At 43.7% G+C, this 23,523-nt stretch overlaps 1 protein-coding gene across 1 annotated transcript in view; it reads left to right on the top strand.

Annotated features, from left to right (window-relative positions):
- The window catches only part of pik3r5 (phosphoinositide-3-kinase, regulatory subunit 5), a 114,822-nt gene that overhangs the window by 61,005 nt on the left and 30,294 nt on the right, over positions 1-23,523 (top strand). The window contains exons 6-12 of the mRNA XM_085963485.1: positions 403-472; positions 4,408-4,582; positions 5,478-5,631; positions 12,482-12,565; positions 12,660-13,356; positions 17,981-18,125; positions 21,895-22,026. Coding sequence (XP_085819611.1) covers positions 403-472; positions 4,408-4,582; positions 5,478-5,631; positions 12,482-12,565; positions 12,660-13,356; positions 17,981-18,125; positions 21,895-22,026 — 1,457 coding nt within the window. The remainder of the gene's footprint in view (positions 1-402; positions 473-4,407; positions 4,583-5,477; positions 5,632-12,481; positions 12,566-12,659; positions 13,357-17,980; positions 18,126-21,894; positions 22,027-23,523) is intronic.

The raw sequence follows: 23,523 nt of genomic DNA, 5'->3' as shown, positions 1-23,523 counted from the left end.
ATGAGATCCCCTCTCATTCTTCTAAACTCTAGCGAATATAAGCCTAATCGACCCAATCTCTCTTCATACGTCATTCCTGCCATCCCAGGTATCAGTCTGGTGAATCTTCGCTGCACTCCCTCCATGGCAAGAACATCCTTCCTCAGATAAGGTGACCAAAACTGCACACAATACTCAAGGTGTGGTCTCACCAAGGCCCTGTACAACTGCAGCAAGACATCCTTGCTCCCGTTCATTAAGAATTGGTCCCCTGAATTTATACTTCAGATTGAATTGCAGCATGTGATAGGTCAAATTATTCTTTTTATTGTTATTTTCTTTCTAATTGACAATCATTGCAGTTTGAAAGATTAATTGGCCTCGTAAATGGGACTCGTATTAACAAGTTGTTTCACCTTGTAGGAATCTCGTTCCAGAGGTTGGTGCGAGCAGAGCAAGGATTAACAACCAAAAATCTTCAGAACAAAACAATGTAAGGACCAAATGAATTGAGAAGTACTCTCAATGTTTATGTATATGTTACCATTTCACCCAAAGTGTATCAAACTGACTAAGTCATTACTTATTCTCAGCCCCGTCAATTGAAAGTAGTTTTGAGGCGGAAAGAAGGAGCTGTTTAATGGGCTGGTTGTAACAGTGGCCAAAGCCGGGCCCCTTTACACCAATGGTGAAGTTGTTGCAGCTGCATTTCAACCTTTTGTATCAGTCCAAAAACATGCATGGAATTCTCATGGTAAATCTTCACGCATCATTTCTCCTGCCTCTGCAACACACACTCTCTCTCTCACTCTCTCTCTCTCTAGCAGTGTTGTTGCCTGGAACGCTATCCCTTGTATGCGAGGATTCACTACAATTAATAAGCTGGAGCTGCCGAAGCATGCATTAGCCTACAGGAATTCTTTGACCTACCCACAGCGGCCCCAGTACAACATTTCCTGCTCTTTCTGTGTTCTCAGCAACCATCAGAGTGAGACGACTGTTCTTGTTACAGTTACTTCTGGATGCACCCTGTTCTGCCAACTAATGCACAAAGGATCTGGCAGCACTTCTTATCACACGTGTGACCAGCCGAGCTTTTGGAAAAATTGCAACTATGCATGCAGTTGAAATGTTCCTATTTTACCATTAATTCAGATAATGGTCCCATATTCATGGTAAATGTTATAACTTGGTACAATATCCTGCAGGTTTCTATACTGACTGAATATAGTGTGATTTCCTACCTATATATCAAAATTGTGCATAAAAAGTTCCTGGCAGTAGTGTACATATTGGTTTATGAGTGGATCTGAGTGATACTAAAGCACTTTCCCTACTTGGATTCCAGGGATGAGGGACTTCAGTTACGTGGATATACTGGAGAAGCTGAGGTTGTTCTCCTCAGAGCAGAGAAGGTTGAGAGGAGATTTGATAGAGGTGTGCAAAATCATGAGGGATCTGGACAGAGTAGATAGAGAGAAACTGTTCCCATTGGCGGAAGGGTCAAGAACCAGAGGAGACAGATTCAAGGTGATTGGCAAAAGAACCAAAGACGACATGAGGAAAAACTTTTTTACGCAGCGAGTGTTTATGATCTGGAATTCACTGCCTGAAAGGGTGGTGCAGGCAGATTCAATCATGGCGTTCAAAAGAGAATTGGATAAGTACCTGAAAGAAATTTTTTTGCAGGGCTATGGGGAGAGGGCGGGGGAGTGGGACTAGCTGAAGTGATCTTGCAGAGAGCCGGCATGGGCTCGATGGGCCAAATGGCCTCCTTCTGTGCTGTAACCATTCTATGATTCTATGTATTTTAGAAAGATAGAAGAACCTTAATTTGTATAGTACTGTAGGACGTTTCTCAAAAGCGCTTCACATATAATCACTTGTATTGAAATGCAGTCACTGTTGTTATGTAGATGAATGTGGCAGTCCTTTTGTACACAGCAATGTCCCGCAAACAGAAATGAGATGAATGATCAAGTCACCTGCTTTTGATGTTACAAGACAAGTCAGGATTGTTGGCCAGGACATTAGGAGATCTCCCTGTTATTTTTTAACACTGCCTGAACCACCGGAACAGGCAGACATTTTGATTTAACATCCGAAGGACAACAACGTTCTTTAATGAGCATGGGTTTTGTCATTTTATTGGAAACATTTAGGAAACAATCTACAAAGTGAGGTGTTAAATGTCCATTTAATGAATAACTATGGGCCTGAAAGTCCTTGGGTGGCGATACTGTTGGCCACATCAGTATTGTGTCCAAAGGAGTCGTGCAGCGCTGACCTTGCTGGAATTTGCTTTGGGAGTCCCCATCCTTGGATCTGCTCCCTGCCCTTCATTTACACTGTAAAAGGTGACGCAAGTTCTGCCTCTTACAAGGCACTAAGGGGACTCCTAGAGATAACAATGCCACTTCCCTGGGGGATTGGTTATTGTTATGGTGGGAGACCAGTGGAACTCTTGCAGAATTTCAGGGCCAAGACCTGAAACGTTAACTCTGTTTCTCTCTCCACGGATGCTGCCTGGCCTGTTGAGTGTTTCCAGCATTTTCAGTTGTTATTTCAGATTTCCAGCATCCGCAGTATTGTGTACATCATTGGACACTGTTGTCTCAACTCTGCCACCTACTGGTAATTGGTTGCATTTTTTTGTCTTGCGGACTATAAAACTAAATCTATGTATAAGTTGCACCTCCAGACATATTAGCAAGAGGAAAATATATTTTTATATGGCCTCAAAGCAACTAAATAGACCAATGCAGCTTATGAGGCTTTAACTGAAAAACAAACTTTTCCATTAGATTTTTAAATAGTTTCAATTATCCAGCACAGTTTCAATTCAAGGTGCTGTTTTCTATTTTTTTTACCAAATAATTCATTGTTTTGAATCAGAAGAAATTACATTGCTTACTAAAGCTCTACATTGACAGCTAATTGTGTGACAGAGTTGAGGAATAAGGCCAATTAAATAATATATTTAGTTCCAATTTTAATTGTATTCTTATGAGGAAAAGCTTTTTCTTATGCTCTTCAAGCAGAAGAATATCAGTGCTGCAGAATGGAGCATTTTCCAATCTCAGGCACTCAGTTCTCCTGCATCAGTCATTAATCTCATTGGGGGGAAAATTCAGTTGGTAGCGCCACCCGTTAGCGCCTTAAGAGGGCGCTAATGGGACGCAAACCAACTAGCTCCTGGGCGCGGCACTGCCCACGCCTCCTGCAAAATTCAGCGGGAGGTTAGTGGTGGCACTAACCGGTAGCGCCCTGCGGCGCTGAGCCGCTGGCGATGATGTCATTGGTGTGCGCATCGCCCCGCTCACGCCCCGGCCATGATCTTCGGAAGCGCCCCCTGATTTACCGCTGGACGCTATGTCCAACAGGGTCAGGGGGGCGTACCTGCGGCCGGGGAGGCGCAATTTAAAGGCGAGATGCGGGGTGGCCATTTTTGTTGCTGGCCGCCTGCCAGCACCTGCCTGCGCTCCCGTCCCCGGCCTCCTGAACCCCCCCCCCCGCGGAGTGCCGGCTGTGCTCCAAGAGCCCGGCACTTCTCTTGGGTGCCGGGTGCTTTTGCCTGCACTCCTGATCCCCGGGGGCCCAGCCGGGCCCCAGGTCGCGCTGCACAAGGCCACTCCCCTTTAAGAAGGGGAGGAAGGCCTGCAATACCGCGGCGCGACGTGCCGCAGCGTGTGCGCCACGATATTCACTCACAGTGCCCCAAGCGGGAGGTGGGGCGCTACTGCTTCCCTCTTGGGGCGCAACCACTCCATTTCCGGCGCGGGGGCACAAATTTTTCCAGGGTGCAACTTTTAGCGCCCTGGCGAAGTTAGCGCCTCAATTGGGGCGCTACTTAATTTTTAGCCTATTGTGTTTTAACTCCTAACAGCTTTAACTGTTGTCTTGGTTTGAACTTGCCCATTTTTCCTGAGCATAGCAATTCAGGGTCAAGCTGTGGTATGGAGTTCTGACGAAGGGGTCATCGACCTGAAATGTTAACTGTTTCTCACTCCACGGATGCTGCCTGACCGGCTGAGTGTTTCCAGCATTTTCTGTTTTTATTTCAGATTTCCAGCATCCGCGGTATTTTGCTTTTTTATTATTGTGGTATGGAGTCATCTGGTTTAAGACTACCCAAATTAATTATATGTAACAGTTTGCAGCCAGCAGGGAGTGAATAGTCTAAGCTGGATTGGCAGCATATTTCAGTGATGAAATGACAGAATGCTCACCCATTGTGGCACCCAGTCTACAGACAGGAGGTCTGGATTTTTTTTTGTTACCGTCTCCCATGGAAAAACATCTGGTGAAATTGCCAGGAATGGAGCAAGCTTGCCTGAATTTGTTCTCCAAACACTTAATTGTAGCAATGATTGAATTTGCCTCCGTGACCTTACACGTGTTTTTCTTTGCTTTTTCTCCCTCTTCCAGAACAGTACTTTTACTTAATTCCTCTGAAGTATCCAGTGAGTTTATATCGGTTGCCGAGAGGATCAGCAGCAACAAGCAGTCCCTGGGAGCCTCTTGCATCACCCTGGTGAAGCACATGTATCAGGCAGTTTTTGGTGTCAAGTACAATTTGAATGACATTCAAAATGCCCTCGAGGTAAAGGACCTTCCAGTTAATGCTAATGAACGTGATATGATTCCATTATGAGAGTATGTTGATTTAAAAAAAATATTATAACCCTTGAGTACTGCAGAATTTTTGTGCCTAATGTATTCCCCTCCCCCTCCAGTAATATAATCACTATGCCTCAGTTAGTACTGCATTCGGTCAGAGAATGATACTAGGCAGATTTATATTAATGTCAAAACCAAAAAGACTGTAGGCATAATAAATCAAGTCGAAAGACTTGATACAGAAAAGCAGCCAGGCATACTGTGTGAACCAACTTGTGTAGTCCTTTACTGGTTGAATATTTACTGTGTCTCATGTTAATAAAAGAAAGACGTATAATAAGACCTGGAACAAATGCCACTCGTTTCTATTGGCCGCAAATCTGGGGATGCAGTTTTTGCCTTGGTGCAATTGAGGGTCTGGCTGTTTAAGGGTGACGAGCGCACTAACTTACTGTAATTTTGAACAGAAAATCTGTACGTTTTAAAGGAAAGTAATAAAGTGCATTTATATGGCACCTTTTACATCCTTGGGACATCCCAAGGTGCTTCACAGCCAACCAATTACTCTTTGAAGCGTAGTCACTGTTCGTTTTGTAAGCAATGCAGCCAATTTGCACATAGCAGGATCCCACAAACAGCAATGAGATCGATGACCAATAATCTGTTTTGGTGATGCTGGTTGAGGGATAAACATTGGCCAGGACATCGGGAGAACCCTCCTGCTTCTTTTCGAACAGTGCCATGGGATCTTTTACATCCACCTAAACAGACAGAAGATTAAATTTATTATGTTATTCAATGGTTGTAAATTCTATTGCTGCTTAAAATTACTGTTAATAATTAAAATTCTACATAAACCTCATTGTGCTCTTCTCTAGTCCAAAACTGCCGAGGAACTCTTGGACATTTTCTCAAATTGTTCCGACGCTATGGAGATCGCAGCCACCATGAAGGATGCTGCCAAAGCCAGGGAATATTTAGTGAGCAAATTAGAGGAGATGGAAGAAAGATCTGGGCTCCTCCAAAACCCAGGTATTATTATGTTGCACGATTACCAGGAGCTATTCGCGTGTGTGGTGCCCCAAACCCATTCTACATAGAGATCAGAAGAAACACTGTGAACAGCTGGAATTACACAGGAGGCCTGTCATAGGAACATAGAAGATAGGAGCAGGAGTAGGCCATTCGGCCCCTCGAGCCTGCTCCGCCATTTAATGAGATCATGGCTGATCATCCACATTCAGTACCCTGTCCCTGCTTTCTCCCCATATCCCTTGATCCCTTTAGCCTCAAAAAATATATCCAACTCCTTCTTGAATATATTTAATGAATTGGCCTCAACTGCCTTCTGTGGTAGAGAATTCCACAGGTTCACCACTCTCTGGGTGAAGGAATTCCTCCTCATCTCTGTCCTAAATGGCTTACCCCTTATCCTTAGACTGTGACCCCTGGTTCTGGACTCCCCCGCCAGCGGGAACATCCTTCCTGCATCTAGTCTGTCTAGTCCTGTTAGAATTTTATAAGTTTCAATGAGATCCTCTCTCATTCTTCTAAACTCCAGCGAATATGAGCCTAATCGACCTAATCTCTCCTCATACATCATTCCTGTCATCCCAGGTCAGCACCTGAAAAGAAAAAAGGTTCTGACTGAAGAGCCTAAGATTTTCTGATTGGTATTATTTTACCACGTGCATTAATTTGTTTAAAATAAAAAGGTTAGCAACGGCATCTAAATAACACTGATCAGAAAATCTAGTCTAGGGTCAAACTATCTCTTCCCTTTCAGGTGCTGGTGGATCTGCATTGTACTTCCAGCATTTGCTGTGTTTTTTTTCTCCATCAGATATACTTTGCTGTGATTTTCCCATGTTTGTGTGAGTACTCATCAGATCTGTGCTGACTAATTAATGATACTGGAAGCAGTTACAAGGCTGTGACACTGAAACGTTCAGATGATTTAATTAAAAAAAACCATGGCCCAGAAATTCGGGTCGGGGGCTTCCCGCGGGTGTAAGCCCCCGACCTGCACTTACCTTGCACGCCGGCCGTTGAGCTGTGGGCCCGCGTGGAATTCTGATCCTGGGCCTGCTCCAGCTGCCGGCGCGCAGTGTTTGCGTATCCCAGGGGCGCAGTTACTTCGATGCAGCCCCTGGGATCACATGAGCCATGGGGAGCCAATTGGAGCAGGGAATGCTCCATTCATAAGATTGACAGGAAGTGCTGTCAAAAATTATAAATACTCCAGGCCCCAAAACATCACTAAATCTTCAAATAAATTTAAAGAAACATCACATTTTTAAATAAACTATAACTTACATGAAATAACTATTTTGAACAATAATTTAAATTTTTGAAAAAAGTAATTTTATTTTCTAACGGGGCTAAAAATAAACTTACCTTGCTTTAAAGTATTTAAAAATAATAAACCTGTGGAAAAAATGTTTTAATTTAAATTAATTCACCACTTACCTTGTAAAAAGCAGGCCTTACGCCTGTTTTTTTATATGTGTAAATTCTGGAGACTTACCCTCCTGGGAAAACCTGCAAAAAAAACGTAAGTTCAATGCACACTCACTGCCTCTCCCGCGTTCGAACCCTGAACCCCTTCTTTCAGGGGAACAGAAGTGCCGGTTTCCCGTGCATGCGCAGTGCATGCAGGAAACCGGCACTTCCATTGGGCCTACGGGTGAGTACCCCGTGCGTACTCACCCGTGGAGACCCGAATTTCTGGGCCAAAGTCTGAGAGCGTTCGAACTATTATTTAAGCCACCAGAATCAGACTGCAGCCTTCCAATTCCTCTAATATATTTCGTTTTATTTCATGTTTCTGCTGGGCTTCACTTCCTTGTCTAATTGTTTCCTGCTGTTGCCAGGTTCCGTGCCAGTAGTCACCAATTATACGAACAATGACAAACAGGTAAAGACCATCTGGTCCATCCAGCCTCTCCCACATACTTGCGATACCTTGTGTATCACAACATATAGACTCAACCCCGTCCGAAACCACGTGATCTCCTAGGAGAGGAAAAAAACCAGATAAAAAACCCAGGCCAATTTGGGGGAAAAATATTCTAGGAAATTCCTCTCCGACCCATCTAGGCGATTAAAACGAGTCCAGGAGATCAATCTGGCCCTGAATTCCCTGCAGTACCCACCTTCTGTAAGAGGTGATCTCCGCCCCAGCCAGAAACAGGTCCAGCTCTCACTTGAAGGAATTCAGCGAATCAGCATCCACCGCACGAGACGTCCGCCTGTTCCAGGAGGCCCACTATTCTCTGGGAAAAGAACCACCTCCTGCCATCTAACCTAGATCGGGCCTTATAAAACTTAAATTTGTGGCCCCTGGTCCTCCCCAACCTATTTAATTGAAACAAACTGTCAGCCAAACACAATCTATTCCCTTCGTTATCTTATAAACCTCAATCAGATCACCTCTAAGTCTAAGTGTTGCGTTTTTAGTATTCATGGGAAAAAATAACTTTTTTTAGTTATTCAGAAATTTATCTACATAGACCTTTTCTACCATAGGTTTCTGTGCTAAGCCTGCAGCTAGAATCAGTATAACGTGATGTTCACACAAGTGTATTGTTAGTGCTTCTCATGTCTTCTGCTCAGGATTGCAATTGATGCTGGTGAGATATTATATTGTACATAATTAATAACAGGATTGCTCAGTTAAACATGATCACTGGCGATAAATGTCAAACCTGAATTTATTCAGGCTTGACCCCTTGTCAAGTGCTGGCTTAGTTGCTTTCAGCCACCAAGGGTGGTAGTGAGGGTTCTGCAATCGGTTTCAGTGCCCCCGGGACTTGGGAAGGGAAAGCCAGAATTCCCGCTCCTGATCACGATCCAATTCTGGAAAGTACTCCTGTGTACGACAGCTGAGGGCAGGACCAAGCTCAACTGTGATGCCCCACCAGTTGAATAGTTTGCTAACACTCAACTGCCTAGATTCAGCCAAGAAGAATTGCCGCTTAGGTAGGGTAGTGGAGGACACCTGGTAGCTGTGCAAGCATGGTCCAGCAAGGGCGTGCACCTTCAGCACAGAATGGTAGGGTAGCTTTTCTTGCTTAAAGAGCAGAATGATAATTTGCTGCAGCTTCATGGGGTGGTAAAAAGGAAAGTTGATTTTTTTTATTGTAGATTGAGTATCAATTAAATGTCATCAGGCTGTAATGCACACATTTGGATGTTCTGCATTGTGTTTGGTATCATGAACGGAAACAGTGTCCTGATTGCATTAGTTGACCTTATGTCAGTCTTTTCTCTTGAGTCTGAGATACAGTTACACTTTAGGATGCAATGTTATTGCAATACACTGAGATGGTCTTTTCCTGATTCACTGCATTGAGGTCGAATTGATTTGTCTGACTTAACAAAAAATGCCATTCTACAACACACTCATCTCCTCACTTACTTTCCGTGATTTGATAAGCTAGGCTGTCTTGCATTCTGCAACAGCAAGCAGGATTGAGACTCACGTGAGCAAATAAATGTAATGTATTATTTGAAAGTCTCAGCTCTTCAAAACCAAATTAGGACCTTAGAATTACTTTGTGGGGCATTAGTATATAAAAGTTTAATACAGTCATTAAAAAAAATCCCTTCACCTTCTCTATTAATGGAGCATTAATACACATTTATTTTGAACTGATGAATATGGACAAATCCACAGCCTCTGCCACTAGGGGGTGCTGAAGTGCTGCACTGCTGAGATTCTCACCAGTCTCTGCCCTGGTCTGAAGGGTTCAAAACTAGTCTCAACATTGGGCAGCACCTGAAACCAGGTGCAATTCCTGTGGCATGGAGAGGCCTAAGGACCCTCCTAAACTGGCCCTCTGGCCTCATTTCCATAATTCCGGCTAACTGCAGGTGGCAACCGGGTACAGGAAACTCTTTTTTTATCCGGAATCGACGGGACCAGCGTGGTGCCGGTTGATCAAAAAGTCCGGATTACAGAGAGGTATACTTACTAAAGTACGAGAGCCCCGTACATGGCCACAGATCCAGGCGTCCCTGTTGCATGGCAACAGGTGCAGGGACCCCGGTTACACGGCCACAGATCCAGGAACCCCGGTTACACGGCCACTAATATGAAGTAAAACTTACCTGAACCTACTCCTGAATTTTGCCGGTTAAGAGAGAATTCTGGTTATTTAGGTGCCAGTAAAAAGAGAGTTTCCTGTACCATGATGCAGCTCGCCGGTCAGGGCTGCTAAATTGGTTATTGTGCCCGTCTTATGCCTGCAAAAACAAAGTCAAATTTATACTTCATTAAAACACAACAAAACTATGAGATTCTGAAATAACAACAGAAAACGCTGGAAAAACTCAGCAGGCCAGGGTAGCATCCGTGGAGAGAGAAACAGAGTTCCAAGGGCCTGAACTTTTTAGACAAATGAAAAGGAGGCGTAAGGACTTGATTCTTTAAGGTAAGTGGTCTATTATTTAAAATTATAACATTTTTTCCACAGCGTTATTGTTTTTAAGGACTTTACAGTAAGGTAAGTTTATTTTTAGACCTGATTTCTTAAAAAATTATTTTTTTCAAAAATTTGATTAATTGTTTAAAATCGTTTTTTAAAGTTATTTATAGTTTATTTAATTATTGGGATTTTTAAAAAGATTTTATTTAAAGTTAAACTAGTCTTTTGGCCGCCCGTACTTTTCATGAGTTTGACAGTTCTTACTATCAAACTCATGAATGAAGTTTCCCCTCCCCTGATTGGCTGCACAGTGCTCACCTGATCCCAGCCGGCACATCGCACTAACTATGCCGCTGGATCAGGCAAGCACATCGCGCCGACATCAGAACCTGGCCAGTGACAGGAATTCCAAGCAGGCCCAGGCTTCAGATGTCGGCGCGCCGGGTGAGTGCACATCGGGGGCTTGCACACGCGGCAAGCCCCCGATCCTAATTTCTGGGCCAATGTTTCAGGTCGATGACCCTTCGTCAGAACTAGAAAAAAGCAGGAAAGGGAATAGATTTTAAAGCAAGTTGGGGGCTGGGAAAAGGGGGAGGGGATGAAAGAACAAAAGGGAAGGTCAGTGATAGGATAGAAAGCAGGAGAGATAAAGAGACATTGAGAGACATTGGACGCCAGAGGAGGTGGTGATGGGACAGCTAAAGGAACAAAGGATGGCTCTGGATGAAGTGTGAATGGCGCTGGCAGAGTGATGGACAGCTGCCATGTGGGAGGGAAGAAAAAAGAGATTCTGATTCCTTACAGTCTGCATTACTGCACCTTCTTATAGTGAGACGGTAACTTCAGGCAGGGTTTCAGTGTGAAAATCACTCGGGCCTAGATTAGAATGAACAAAGGTCATTTTATTTGTAACCTTTAAGAGTTGTTAAAGAGAGGAGACCTTTTTGTCCTCTGTTTAGGCTGAACTTTAAGTCCCAATCTTGGGGAGAAAGGCCATGAACCTGGCTCGAACTGCTATTAGGCCAAATGTTTTAAGCCCTACATCACCAGCCAAGGCCTCACTCCCGGCGAGTGACCTGTGGGGAAACCACAGGCACTTGGCCTCCTTAAAACCTACCTCTTTGACCAAGCTTTTAGGCGCCCCTCCTAATATTTTTAAATTTGTTTATGGGATCAGGGCGTCGCTGGCAATGCCAGCATTTATTGCCCATCCCTAGTTGCCCTTGAGAAGGTGGTGGTGAGCCGCCTTCTTGAACCGCTGCAGTCCGTGTGGTGAAGGTACTCCCACAGTGCTGTTTGGTAGGGAGTTCCAGGATTTTGACCCAGCAACTGAAGGAACGGCGATTTACTTCTAAGTCGGGAGGGTGTGTGACTTTGAGGGGAACTTGGAGGTGGTGGTGTTCCCATGCACCTCCTGCCCTTGTCCTTCTAGGTGGAAGAGGTCACGGGTTTGGGAGGTGCTGCCGAAGAAGCCTTGGCGAATTGCTGCAGTGCATCTTGTATCTACTTTCTTTGGCTCGGTGGCAATTTTTGTCTGATTATGCGTCGTTGAAGCACCTTGTGATGTTTTTCTACGTTAAAGGCACTATATGATGTTGCTGTTGTTGTTGATTTTCTGTTCAGTCTACATAAGAACATAAGAAATAGGAGCAGGAATAGGCCACTTGGCCCCTCGAGCCTGCTCCGCCATTCAATAAGATCATGGCTGATCTTGGGCTCAAAACCACTTCCCTGCCCGCTCCCCATAACCCTTCACTCCCTTATCTTGCAAAAATCTATCTCCACCTTAAATGTATTTAATGACCCAGCCGCCACGGTTCTCTGGGGCAGAGAATTCCACAGATTTACGACCCACCGAGAGAAGAAATTCCTCCTCAACTCAGTTCTAAAATGGCGACCCTTTATTCTGAAACTATGCCCCCGAGTTCTAGATTTCCTCACGAGGGGAAACATCCTCTCTGCACCTCCCTTGTCGAGCCCCCTCAGTGTCTTATATGTTTCAATAAGATCACCTCTCGTTCTACTAAATTCCAATGAGTATTGGCCCAACCTGCTCAACCTTTCCTCACAAGTCAACCCCCTCATCTCGGGAATCAACCGTGTGAATCGTCTGCATTCCTGCACCTTTTTATAGTGAGACGATAACCTCAGGCAGGGTTTCATCAGTGGAAATCACTTGGGCAATAGTGGATAGGCAATTACAGGCCATGCACCCACCAGTCTCCAACATGCCGGCTGCTGCATGTGAGGTTCCACCAGTGGTGTGAGATCTTGGAAAGTTCCGCCTAGAGATTCTATTTTCCATCCAGTGTTAAAGTAGCACTGCCTTTATGAAATAATGTGTTTTACAAATGTGTATTGTTTGGAACATGAGTTACTTAACTACTTAGCATTTAATTGTCCCTTTTTTATTATATTAAATACAATGATGAATATCTTCTTATGTTCAATAGCCTGCAACGTGATGGCTAAGCTACATACAATTCCATTGCCGGTTGCCAGTTGCTATAGCTACCACTGGGACAAGGATAACTTTGGTAAGCACACAGCAAGGTAATAGTCTTGAACCAGATAAAATTACAAATGCATTAGTTTGCCATGATCTAATCTGATATTGGCATTTTATTTTAGATGTTTTACGTGAAGTTCTCCTCAAAGAGTCTGAGATTCCTGATGCTGTATTACTTCCTTCGAATGTTGAAGATAATGAAGAAGAGTTAGAGAAGGAAGAGGAGGAGGAGGAGGATGCAATTGGAAATGAGCGAGATTCTGTGATATCTACAATATCTGTAGCATCTAAAGACGTTATGAAATCATTTGTCTCCAACCTCTCAGACTATATGGACAGTGGTTATGTAGAAGATGGAGATGAAAGTTCATCTGAGACAACAGGGGCGTCAGACCAGAAAGAGGAAAAGCACAGCACAGTAGGAAGGAAATTGACAAAGAAAATATCTAACTTCTTCAAAACCAGGAGTAGCCTTACACACAAAGCGGACCCAAAATACAGTTTAAACAAATCCTTATCAAACCTGAATAAGGGCAGCTATACCATATCGTCAAGTACCTTACCTCTTCGGCGAGCAGAAAGCTTGGGCTGCACTGAAGTGAAAGACAAGCTTCCGATGAAGTCCAGGCGCTCAAACTCACTGCCACAGCATGCAACCTACAACCATCACATCGATCGGCATTTACTACAGAGCACATGCTTCAAACGAAGACCATACCTCAGCTTCGAGGACGATTGTAAAACCATGACACTGCGCGTTGTTGTATTTGGTACTGACAGGATTCTAGGAAAAGTCGCAAGAGCCTACAGCAATCTCAGGTAAGGGATGCTCACAGCACCTAGTCTGTCATTAGTTTTTTGAAAGCTGTGTGAAGGAGGCATCTTATTCAGAACTCAGGCTAAACATGTAACCGTCAATTTAGGTCTCTAATCTAATGCTGGGCTTCCGATAAATCCACAGTCCACAACAGTAGATCCCAACTGGTTTACAAATTAATCCTGAGATTAGATCAGGGATGTAGCTGTCAATCTGAAGTTTGTCAATTAGCGTTTGGTACACTGTCCTCCACTCCCCCTCACCATGGCCAGCCCGATATTAAAGGGATTCAAAAACTCAAGTGCAGACACCAACCATGTAGACCTCACTGTACACCCCATTTCCTAGCCATTGGATCATTAAGCAAAATGGCAACAAATGTGCAATTTTCCAAACCCTTCCTCGCCATCACTAACATTACGCTGAAATAAAGTCGTGTGCCTTCCTGCCCCCATGGATTACATTACAGTCTGGAAACCACTCCCTATTAACTATTTACTTGTATTTTTACAATTTAGTATACTGTATTTGCTGCTCACGATGCGGTCTCCTCTACATTGGGGAGACCAAATGCAGATTGGGCGACCGCTTTGCAGAACACCTCCGTTCAGTCCGCAAGTGCGACACCGAGCTTCCGGTCACCTGTCACTTTAATTCTCCGCTCCACTCCCACTCTGATCTCTCCGTCCGCGGCCTCTTGCATTATTCCAACGTAGCTCAACGTAAGCTCGAGGAACAGCACCTCATCTTTCTATTAGGCACTTTACAGCCTTCTGGACTTAACATCGAGTTCAACAATTTCAGACTATAAATTGGCCCCTGTATTTCTTTTTTTTTTCCTCGTTTCCTCACATGGTAGCTATGAATGTTGCTGCCATCATCATCCACACCTCATCTAGAGCCATCTTTTGTTTCTTAACTTGTCCCATTACCATCTCCTTTTGCCTTGCACCATCATCCCTTTTATCATTCAATCTCTCCTGCCTTCCATCCTATCACAGACCTTCCCTTTGTTCTTTCCTCCCCTCCTCCCTGCCCCTGCTTAAAAATCTCTCCTCCCTAACCTTTTCCAGTTCCGACGAAGGGTCCTCGACCCGAAACGTCGACTCTGTTTCTCCTCTCCTCGATGCTGCCTGACCTGCTGAGTGTTTCCAGCACTTTCTGTTGTTATTTCAGATTTCCAGCCTCCGCAGTATTTTGCTAGTGCCCTATTAACTACTGTTACTTAACAAGGAGACTTTATTCCTCCCCGTGCACAATGACAGTGAAGATCAGGAATTCAGGCACAGAGCTGCGGGCACACCACCCCCTCCCACATTGATTTTATGTTCATTTTAATGGATGGGAAATTGTGCAAGATAACCAACCTCTGCCCAAATTCCCAATATCCACTACTGCCAGAAGGGCTAAAGCTCAACATTTACTGCGTCTTACCGACTTCATTCTGTTACTGCCCAGCTTTTCTACTGTCTGTGGATGCCAGCGTGTTTCCTTGGATTTACCTTTACAGGTACGCACCTCCCAATCCATGAAAAGAGCTGGACTCCCCCCACCCACCATAATGCTGCTGAGTGTAGAGAATGTATTGGTTTATAATGGAACAGGAGAATACTTCCTCACATTCAAATCCTTTAATTTGAAAATATAATTGATTGTGTTGATTCATAGTTCTTTGTTCTTCGGTACAGTATGTTCCTCCGAGGTTATAAGCTCTAGTAAGAGACTTAGAGTGGACCATCTATTTTGCTGCATCTTGTATTGCATGAGTGATACACATTTAATGACCCTTCTTTTAACCTTGCCAATCAGTATGTGCTTTCCTACCTGTGTGGCTTGAAATTAGAAATCCTGGAATCTTTTTATCCTTAATTTTGTCTGTATAACGCTGATTAATAAATTTATAAATACAGTTCCTAAAATTTAGTCTTAGACACATGGGCCTAGAAATTCAGTCGCGTTTGCGCCCACTTATTGGCTATAGAGTGGTTTGCGCCGGAAGTTTTTTAGCGCCCGAAATTCAGTTGGTCCCTAACATCGGCGTTAGCCGGTAGCGCTGCGCCGGCACCGATGACGTCATCGGTGTGCGCAGCGCCCCAGTTCCAATGCTATTCCGTGCCGATGGCCAAATTCAGTTGCGGCCGCCTCGCCCGTAGCGGCCGCAAACAGCGTTTGAAAAACGGTGCCTTGCAGCTCCGAGAGGCCGGCACATAAAGGTGGAGGGGCGGCCGGCCGCTTTCCCGGCGGCCGCCTGGCCGCACCTCCCTCCCCGGACTCCTGCACCACCCCCCCGCGGCATTGGTGTCTGACTCCCGCGAGCCCGGCACTTCTCCGTGGTGCCGGGCTCATTTGCCGGGGGAATCCAGCGGCGATCTCACGGCTGCAGGCAGCTCCTCCTTAAGAGAAGGAGGAGGCCTGCAGTACCCCAGCCTGCCGCACCGCATCGGGTGCCGCAGCGGCAGCTGGACGCCTGAAACTGACTTTCATCGCCCCAAACGAGGCGGCCAAACCCTGCAATAGCGCCCGCCTCCATCTTGGGGCGGCGCAACTGAATTTCAGGCGGGCGCTACGGGAATCCGGGCGAGCGCAAAATTTCGGGCACTAAAGACCTGGCGCGGCGATACCGAATTTTTAGCCCATGATACACCAAAGCCCTTGAGTGAGAATCCCCCCTTTTTGGGACCTTTACTATTCCAAGTGATTTGACGTCGACCCGTATTGGTAGCAGTGATTTAAACTTTTTCCAGTACAAGCAAGGATCAATACAATTATTGTATCTTAAGTAGCAGTTTACAAGGTATAATGAATCGTTACACGGCTCCATTATGCCTTGGGTAAAAGAAAGAGTTGTCTGCACCCCAACATTGCCATTAAACCTGCTGACAAGAGTGGCGCTGTTGTTGTTTGGTGATTTCCAGCATCCACAGTATTTTGCTTTTGCCCTTCCCTATCTGTCCGGCTCTGCGTTGTTATCAGTCTAGTTGCTACGTTTGAGCAGATCCCAGTCCTTTTCCAAGGTCCTGCTACAATATTTCAATTCACCATTGTTCAGTTATATGTATATTGTGATAAATGTTTGCTCTTTATTTAGTCAAGTTAGCCATTATTTTCCCATCTACCCTTTGTAAGCTAATTATGATTGTCTACATATATAAAAATTAATAAGCAAATTAATAAGCAAAAAGACTACAATCTTACAGTTAATTACAGAAATGAAGGCAAGTACAAAAGAAATAGTAAAATAAATACTATGTAGTTTTTTTCATCAAGAAATAAAAGAAACAATGGCTGTGCATTGAGATGACATCTCTTACAATGCTTTGCTCTGTTGAAACTCTGTGGGTAATCAAGGACAGACAATTAGAGCGTGAATAATGGACATTTCATTGGAAATCCCAAAACTCATCCTGATGGAAAAAATACAGAGTAATTACAAAAAGATCTACAATGCTCTGCATAGCAAGGGATTCTAGTCAAAAGACCGCACCCATCATTACCTTAACACTCAAGCAGTCAGCAAAAGGCGCTTGTCCTTCTGACAATCCCAGCCAAGGTGCAAACAAGTGGCGTTGCCAGCATGCGCAGCTGCCCTGTGCAGGAGCCAAACATAATATTATGGTCAACTAGCCTTGTTCCACTTGGCCTGCTTCAAAAGGCCTGAAAGGTTTTGCCTCTATCAGGCAGTTGGTAGGTTATATGTTCTGTGTTAGCATCGTTACTGAACTGCTGCCTAGCCAGATAAGCTTGAGTGACCTGTATAAGCCGGTCAATTATCATTCATTTTCTTGTAACTTATTCAGAATTATGAGGGAAATCATTTTAGGTTGTTTATGTTTGTTGTGTCATACTTGTTAACAATCTGCTTTTCCCTTGGACAGTTCTATTTTCCTAGAATTTTCCATGTTTTTGTTTGAGATGGACTGTATTTACTCACAGTAAAGTGCTACATTGATGCTTATAAGATAATTACATAGAATTACAGAGATTCTTTAATCTGGAAAGGAACCTCTTGCTGCCTCAATAGCAAGCTTATTCCCAGAACATTTAAATCTTGGGATTTAGCATATTCTTATCAAAGTCGTCGTCATACGTGTCTTCACACTATTCCCTTTTGGGGAACTGTATGAAGTGGTGGAAGGATTTCTGGCTGTGATTAACGCTCCTTCCGTGACCGTAACCATCTTCGTACCAGCCATTAGGGTGGTTAGTCCTAAGGCGGGAGGGTTTTACAGGCTCCCACAACCCATACGGTGGGGGGGGGTCACCCACACCCACACCCACACCCACGGACGCAAGTATCCCGCTGGATGTCAACCCAGAATTTAGAGCCGGAGCTCCGACTCCACTTGCCGGGACTGTCTGGAGCGGGGTTCGAAACCCTACGCCTTCTGGCCCAGCGGCGGGGATGCTACCGCTATGCCAAAGGCCCACTCCCTTATCAAAGTAAAAACAGAATATGGCTTTAATATATCTAAGACGATGGGAAGATGAGAGAACAAAACACTGCTTTACCATAATGAGCATGGTTGTTGAATTGTCACTAACTAAACTAGAGACAAGGCAAGATATTGTGGCCACTCTTTACAAATTAGGTGGATAATATCTAATAAGAATCTTTTCTTCTTTCAGATTACAAGAAAGTAAATGTCCCTTTCTGACAAAATACTTCAGGATGCAATTTTTTTATATTCCTCTGAGAAGAAACTCACTAAGCAGCCCTGTACAGTTTACAAATATCCCCACAGACAACCAGCACAGACCATCCACACAACTGGTAAGGATTTGGTTTTTTCCCCCCATACAATTACAAGTAATAAAAAAGTTTGACTTTAGAGTTACTCGTGTCCAGTATTTCAATAGCTTTCACTATAATCATGGCATTGCGTATGTTTTATTCAATGCTGTTTTCCTTTTCTATACCACCAGGTGTGGTTTCATTTCATTTAGTAATGTAGTAGGGATAATAATATAACAAGCTCCTCTCTCTCTCTCACACCCTGAGGTTGTGAAAGATGCTATATAAATGCAAGTCTTTTCTTGTTGTAACATACTTCAGTCAGGTAAAGATTAAGGGGGTTGTTTTGGTGAAAGGGTGAAAACAGGCATTAAAGGGGTGTTGTGCTACTAAGACACGCCTATTTGAAAGTGTGGATTGAGCACGCAATTTGGTCCTAATTGCTGTTTACCATAATTGGAACTTGTCTGGAGGTACTAAAACAGGCACCTGCAGGTTTAGCACTCGAGCGCTGATTAGGCACAATGTGGGCTCCTCGCACCCACTTTCACTGCGGGTGTGGAGGGTGCTGGCTAACACACAGCGGCAGGTTTCAGGATGGCTCAGGAACTGGCACTGGAGGTCCTGGTGGAGGAGCCCCAGAGGAGGAGGGATGTCCTGAACCCGCAGCGGGTAAGGAGTCCACCTCGCCCTTCTGTCCCTCTCTCCTGCAGCAGCTGGTGCTGCTCTGCCTGGCCTCATGTCCTTCTCCCATTTCTCCTCCAGACCCAAGGGGGACCCCTAGCAAGATGCCCATGACCTAGCACTCCCTTTCTCCTGGTGACTCCTATAAAGTGTCCAATAAAGTGGAGTTGCACAGCACTTACTCTTTTTAGGTGAAGTCCTCAAAGAATTTATGGAATAAATGTTGAGAGTGTTGGTGAAGTCTTGACAAAGTGTCCCAGAAAGTCTCCCGATGTGTTTCAAAAGTCCTCTTCAAGCCTCCAGCAGCAATTGAATAGTAAAAGGTGATATACCTTTAAGCAATGCTTGAAATCCTCAGCAACGACTTATTTACTCTCAATCAGCTGGTCGCTGTTAGGAGAAGGCGTTATCCACCAAAATGTCAGGCAGCCTCCTTATTGACTGCTAGTCGGTAATTTAAGTGGCAATCAGCACCTTAACGATCCTCTGGGTGGCTGTTCCTCGTGCAAGCTTCAATTCCTTTACCAAGATGGCGCCTTGTGCGAAACGTGGGATAAACTCGCATTTCAGCTCAAGACCCCATCTTAACGACCTGAAGAAGCCATCAAAAATCGCCCCCAATGAATCCATCTACCCTGCCTATCCAATTACCATTGTTCCATCCTCTAAGGTGTCTCCATATTATTTATAAATGGACTTGTATTCAATACTCAATGTGCACAAAGTATTTTCATCCTGAGCCATGCTAACAGTTGGAAGCAATGAGGGGCAGTCAAGTATCCTTAATTTTCTTTCTCACACACATTCACACACACACATACTCTGAGGGGAAAATATGAGTCAAAGCAGCCAGCTATGGCCAACATTAGCAGAGGCCTAGCAGCCATTGACCTTTCCTCTTCACTCAGAATGGGATAAAACACTCAGGAGGAGATATGTTGGAAACATCCTACAAAATAAAATAATTATTGTTGAGGCAGCGAATCTCTGGCTAAATTGTATTATTTAAGTGAGATGCCTTTAGTTGCTAGAAGTATTCTTTTCACAGTTTCTTGTAAGCATAATTGTTTACAATAAATATTCATGCTGTGTTAAATGAACGTAGCCTCATAAAATGGCAGTGAGCTCAATCTATCCATATTCTCCAGTATTCCACTGCAGTTACAGTTTGGCCTCATTATTGCAAACTCTTGGGGCCATCAAAGTAATTCTTCCTGTCGGGTTAATTTTATCAAGATTTAAGCTTCAGAGAATTTTTTTTTTGCAATGGGTTCTTTTTAATGCTAGAGTTTAATTTATTTGGAATAATTACTTTTTGTAAGAGATTAAAATGTATCTATCAACTTGTCAATCTCCAGGGGCAAGTCACACGGGAAGTTATGATCAATTGGAGTCTTCAGTGGAAGCAGGGTTAGAGGGTGAGGGAATAATTGGGCCAGATCTGCGATGTAATTAAGTTCCTATTTTAAAGTGATACGGTCTATCCTTGTTTTTATGTAATGCTCCGATTTTATCTCATTTCTTTTTAAATTCGTTTTATCCATTAAACTACTGATGTGGACTTTTATGAGTTTGATAGTAGAACCGAAAAATGACTTATTGCTATGGCCCTATCGAAGATAAAAAATAAGAGCCCTAGAATATAAGCCTGAGTCAGGTTTGATATTATTGAGATTTGGGAGACCCGTGCAATAATTGCAAAACTCTGGTTAAATTGCAAAAATCTGAGCTTAAACTTTTGGGGTTGGGGAAGCCTGCAGAAATTGGGTTGGGGAACAAGCTGAGAAACTGGGGAAGTGCAGTTGAGGCCAGAAAGAGGGATTGGCATTAGGAACCTGGAAAGAGGCTGGATAAATTGGGGAAGTAAATCCAGGTCCTACGTCTGAGAGAGGAAGCAAAAAAAGGAGAAAAATTGAATAGGGATGGGCCGAGGAGCAACAAGACAGTTCAGAGGGTAGGAGGGCAGGTGGGCTGATGATCCAACATCCAAGGCCCAAAGTGTCCCAGGGGTTGGAAGGAAAGGCAGCCAGAGTCTCAGCAGAGAAAAAAATTAGAGCAAAACACGCTGGAAGGGAACAAAGATTTTTTTTAAAGTTAATAATTTTGGAATATAAAAATATACAAACAAACTCAATGATTTACCTGCAGAAGAAAACCAAAAATGGAGGACACAAATGGCCTGTGGAAGATATTTAAAAAGTGTTCTGCAGCACCACCCAATGGCCAGAGCAAGGAGCTGTAGCAGTCAGAGATCATCACAGACTGTCAGTTAACTTTGGAAAGTCCTATTAAGCCAACGTTACCTACAGGCATCACAAGAAAAGGGATACAGAGATTTTCAGTGAAATGTAACAGGATATAGCAAATTTAACAATATATAGATGTGTGTATATATATATATATATTTTTTTAAATATATATATATATAATAATCATTAAAACAAATGTGTATATAAGGTGGAAGAGCTTGGGATTGTTTACTCTGGAGAAGGGAAGACTTGAGGGAAATTTATAAAGAATTCTAAGGAAATGGATAAGTTGAACTCTGATGTGTTTGAGATTGCCATAATCTCTACAACCAGGGGACATGGGCTGAGAAGCTCAGCTGATCGTTTAGGTTTAATTATTTTACGAAGAGTTTGTGGAATTCACTACCCAGCCAGACAGCAGATAGTGTGGAAAAATTGACAGGAGAAATGGATAGTTATGTCAGGGTGTGGGAGTATGAGAGGTATTTGAGTTTGGGACTGCTGAGGTCAACTTGGGCTGATTTTTCACTTGCCGAGCAGGCTTCAAACTGGCACTGCAGCTTGGCCACCCATGAAAGAAAGTCTCTATTTTCCTTTCCTTAGGTCCTTAGGACCTGCCCCCGATCCAGCAATGGGACAGGCCAAAAAAAATCATTTAAAATGGGGGGAGAGCCTCAGGTTTTTCTTTCTGGACGTAAATTTGATTTCCCAGCATAATTTGAAATTCATTCAGCTGTTTATTTTTGGCTTGATTTGGAAGTCTAACAGTGGTTCTGGATATTTTTGACATAAAGAATAATTTGTTAAAAGTGAAATGTGCTTCTTAAATAAGTATTAATGCTCACTAGCTCATCGTGAGATTATTATTACTTTAGGACCTCAGCTCAGTTGGGTCAACAGACAAAGACAATACCAATAACATTGCTCGATATATTGGTATGTTGGACTCCTGGTATGAACGAAATATTCTAGACTTACTGACCTTACCAACGACTCTGCTTTGTCAGGTAGGTGTGAACAGGCTGGGTTTGTGCACTTAACATTGTAGTTGCTTCTTGCATCATTCTCAGGATTTTTTTTTTGCTTTTTATATATTTTTTCTCCCTTACTTTCCTTTTCTTTGCATCTGCCTTCCTGTGCAGTGAGTCCTCCTCCAGTCAAAAAAGTGTCACCTCCTTTTATATATTTTCTTGAGAGCTGCTTGTTACTTGCAGTATTGTTTGCTGTTCTTAAACTATTCCTGCTCGTACCTGGAGAACGTGGCAGTTAATGAGAGATTGAGGAAGGAGTTTACCTGCAATGACATGTCAACAGTTCATGTAATAAACATGATATAAATCTAAGTTAATATGTGGCTAGCAGGAAGTTACAGGCAACTAATTCCTATATCTTTTAAAGACTACTTCATGTTCAACTATGTCCTGTGCAACTACTTTACAGTAATCTTGTTGCCTTACCTTAGTTCTCTTCTTTAAGTCATACTTTTTTTTCCGGTCCCTTTCTCCAGGTCCTGAGTTCAGATTGACTGTGCCATATTGTCTTTCTTGGGGATTGTTCTCCGACACTAAAAATGTCATTGTGTTTGACCACAACAGTTCACAAGGATATCAAGGGTCTGGTCGCTAAGTCTGGCTTTTCTTGGTAGTTGCGTAACTACCTTTGGAAAAAAAAATTGCACACTCCACACTTGCATTAATGATCTCTTCAACATTTATACTAGTTAAACAGCTTGTTAGGTGCTTGGGAACTGTTAAAGGATCGTTATTGCAATTCGCTGTGTTTGTTTTTTATTCTTGTTATAAAGTACACGTTTGAAACTGTGTGTTCCTGTCATATATAAATAATTAAGCCATTTTTCAAAATGAGAACAATATACAGATCATTGTTTAGAAACTTTAACAAAACCCTGCTGCCTTCCAGGTTGCACCCTCCTGCTCACTCTCAACCTAGGCCACAACACTGGCCCATCGCTCATTCTCAACCTCCAACCCCAGCCATTGCTCCCTAGGGCACAGTATCCACTTTCTCGCTCATGCATATTGCAGCAGCACCCGAGCACAACAGGAGTGACCAAGGCCGCAACTCCAGATCAATGCAAAAAGCGACTGGAAGACAATCGGCATGGGGTGGAGGTGTACCAGGCCTTAGAACTGCTTCTCACTCTCAACTCCAGCTCAGCCCTTTCCACTATTCCCTTCCTGGCCCTTGCACCAGTCCCTCATGACCTGGGAGCTGTGCCTCAACCCCTTTCTCACCCAGTCCTAGCCTCTAGCCTGCCATTCCCTCCTTTGTATTCAAGGAGATACAAGATAAGAACATAAGAACATAAGAACATAAGAAATAGGAGCAGGAATAGGCCAATCGGCCCCTCGAGCCTGCTCCACCATTCAATAAGATCATGGCTGATCTGATCCTAACCTCAAATCTACGATCACTCTGCATCCACCCGAACCCATGTGATCTCCCGGGAGAGGCGAAAAACCAGATAAAGACCCAATGGCCAA

Source organism: Somniosus microcephalus, chromosome 21, assembly GCF_052327205.1.
Source record: "Somniosus microcephalus isolate GS21.2 chromosome 21, FLI_Smic_1.0, whole genome shotgun sequence".
NCBI lineage: Eukaryota > Metazoa > Chordata > Chondrichthyes > Squaliformes > Somniosidae > Somniosus > Somniosus microcephalus.
This window is presented reverse-complemented; position numbering and strand designations above follow the sequence as displayed.